The 825-nt window shown below is 36.1% G+C and overlaps 1 protein-coding gene across 1 annotated transcript in view; it reads right to left on the reverse strand.

Annotated features, from left to right (window-relative positions):
- GAB1 (GRB2-associated binding protein 1) overlaps positions 1–403 on the reverse strand; it is a 41,101-nt gene extending 40,698 nt beyond the window's left edge. Inside the window, exon 1 of the mRNA XM_010185167.1 lies at positions 346–403. Coding sequence (XP_010183469.1) covers positions 346–403 — 58 coding nt within the window. The remainder of the gene's footprint in view (positions 1–345) is intronic.
- Between the last annotated feature and the right edge of the window lie 422 nt (positions 404–825).

Raw genomic sequence — 825 nt, forward strand, 5'->3', positions numbered from 1 at the left:
TCCTGCTTGCATAACCATATGTTTCTATACCAAATGGGATTCCTTTGATGATTATGATGATCTTCTATTTTGCATGATTTTACTTACAGATTTTTCCAACACTCTCAAGACCTAACATCATGCACTTGAGCATTATCCAAGTTATATGGCTTACCTAATCTGTAACAAATTCTTAATATACCTCTCTGTCCTGCTTACCTTTTTTTTTTTTAGAGTAACAGGGAAGTTCAACAGCAAATGCATACAAGTTTTAAAACTTATGCCAGCTAAAGATAGTCATCTGATCTTTCAAACATTCTTTGCGTGTAGGCATTGCACTTTCTCTGAAAAACCAACAGAACTTACCCTCATCTGTAGGGTTGAACCCACAAATATCACAGATACATCGAACCCACTTATTCATCTCCTCCTCGCTGTCTGCTACCAAATAGAAAACTCTGTCTATAGTGTTGATATCAAAAATATAACTGTTTTCAAACTCTTTTTTGTTGAATGTTAATCCAGCATCCACTTGCTGACACAAATTTAAGTCAATAATACGGATGGGCTTCTTGGCATGGTCATTTTTGTAGTATTCCAATACATCTGGATCCCCTGTTAAACGGCCGCTGCGAAGCACAAACCATCTCCTCTTCCATGCCTGAAAATCACAGAGAGAAAAAAAAACAAAACAGAAAAATTAGAAGCAGAAAACCATACTTTAAGACTGCTACCTTTTGTGTAAGGTTTCAGCCTGGGTTGAACCGAGTAATAATAAGTGGTTCAATTATAGCTCTCAGAGATTACACACCAGTTACCTACATTTAACACAATCTATTTACATAT

Source organism: Mesitornis unicolor, unplaced genomic scaffold (assembly GCF_000695765.1).
Source record: "Mesitornis unicolor isolate BGI_N332 unplaced genomic scaffold, ASM69576v1 scaffold7350, whole genome shotgun sequence".
NCBI classification, from domain to species: Eukaryota; Metazoa; Chordata; class Aves; order Mesitornithiformes; family Mesitornithidae; genus Mesitornis; species Mesitornis unicolor.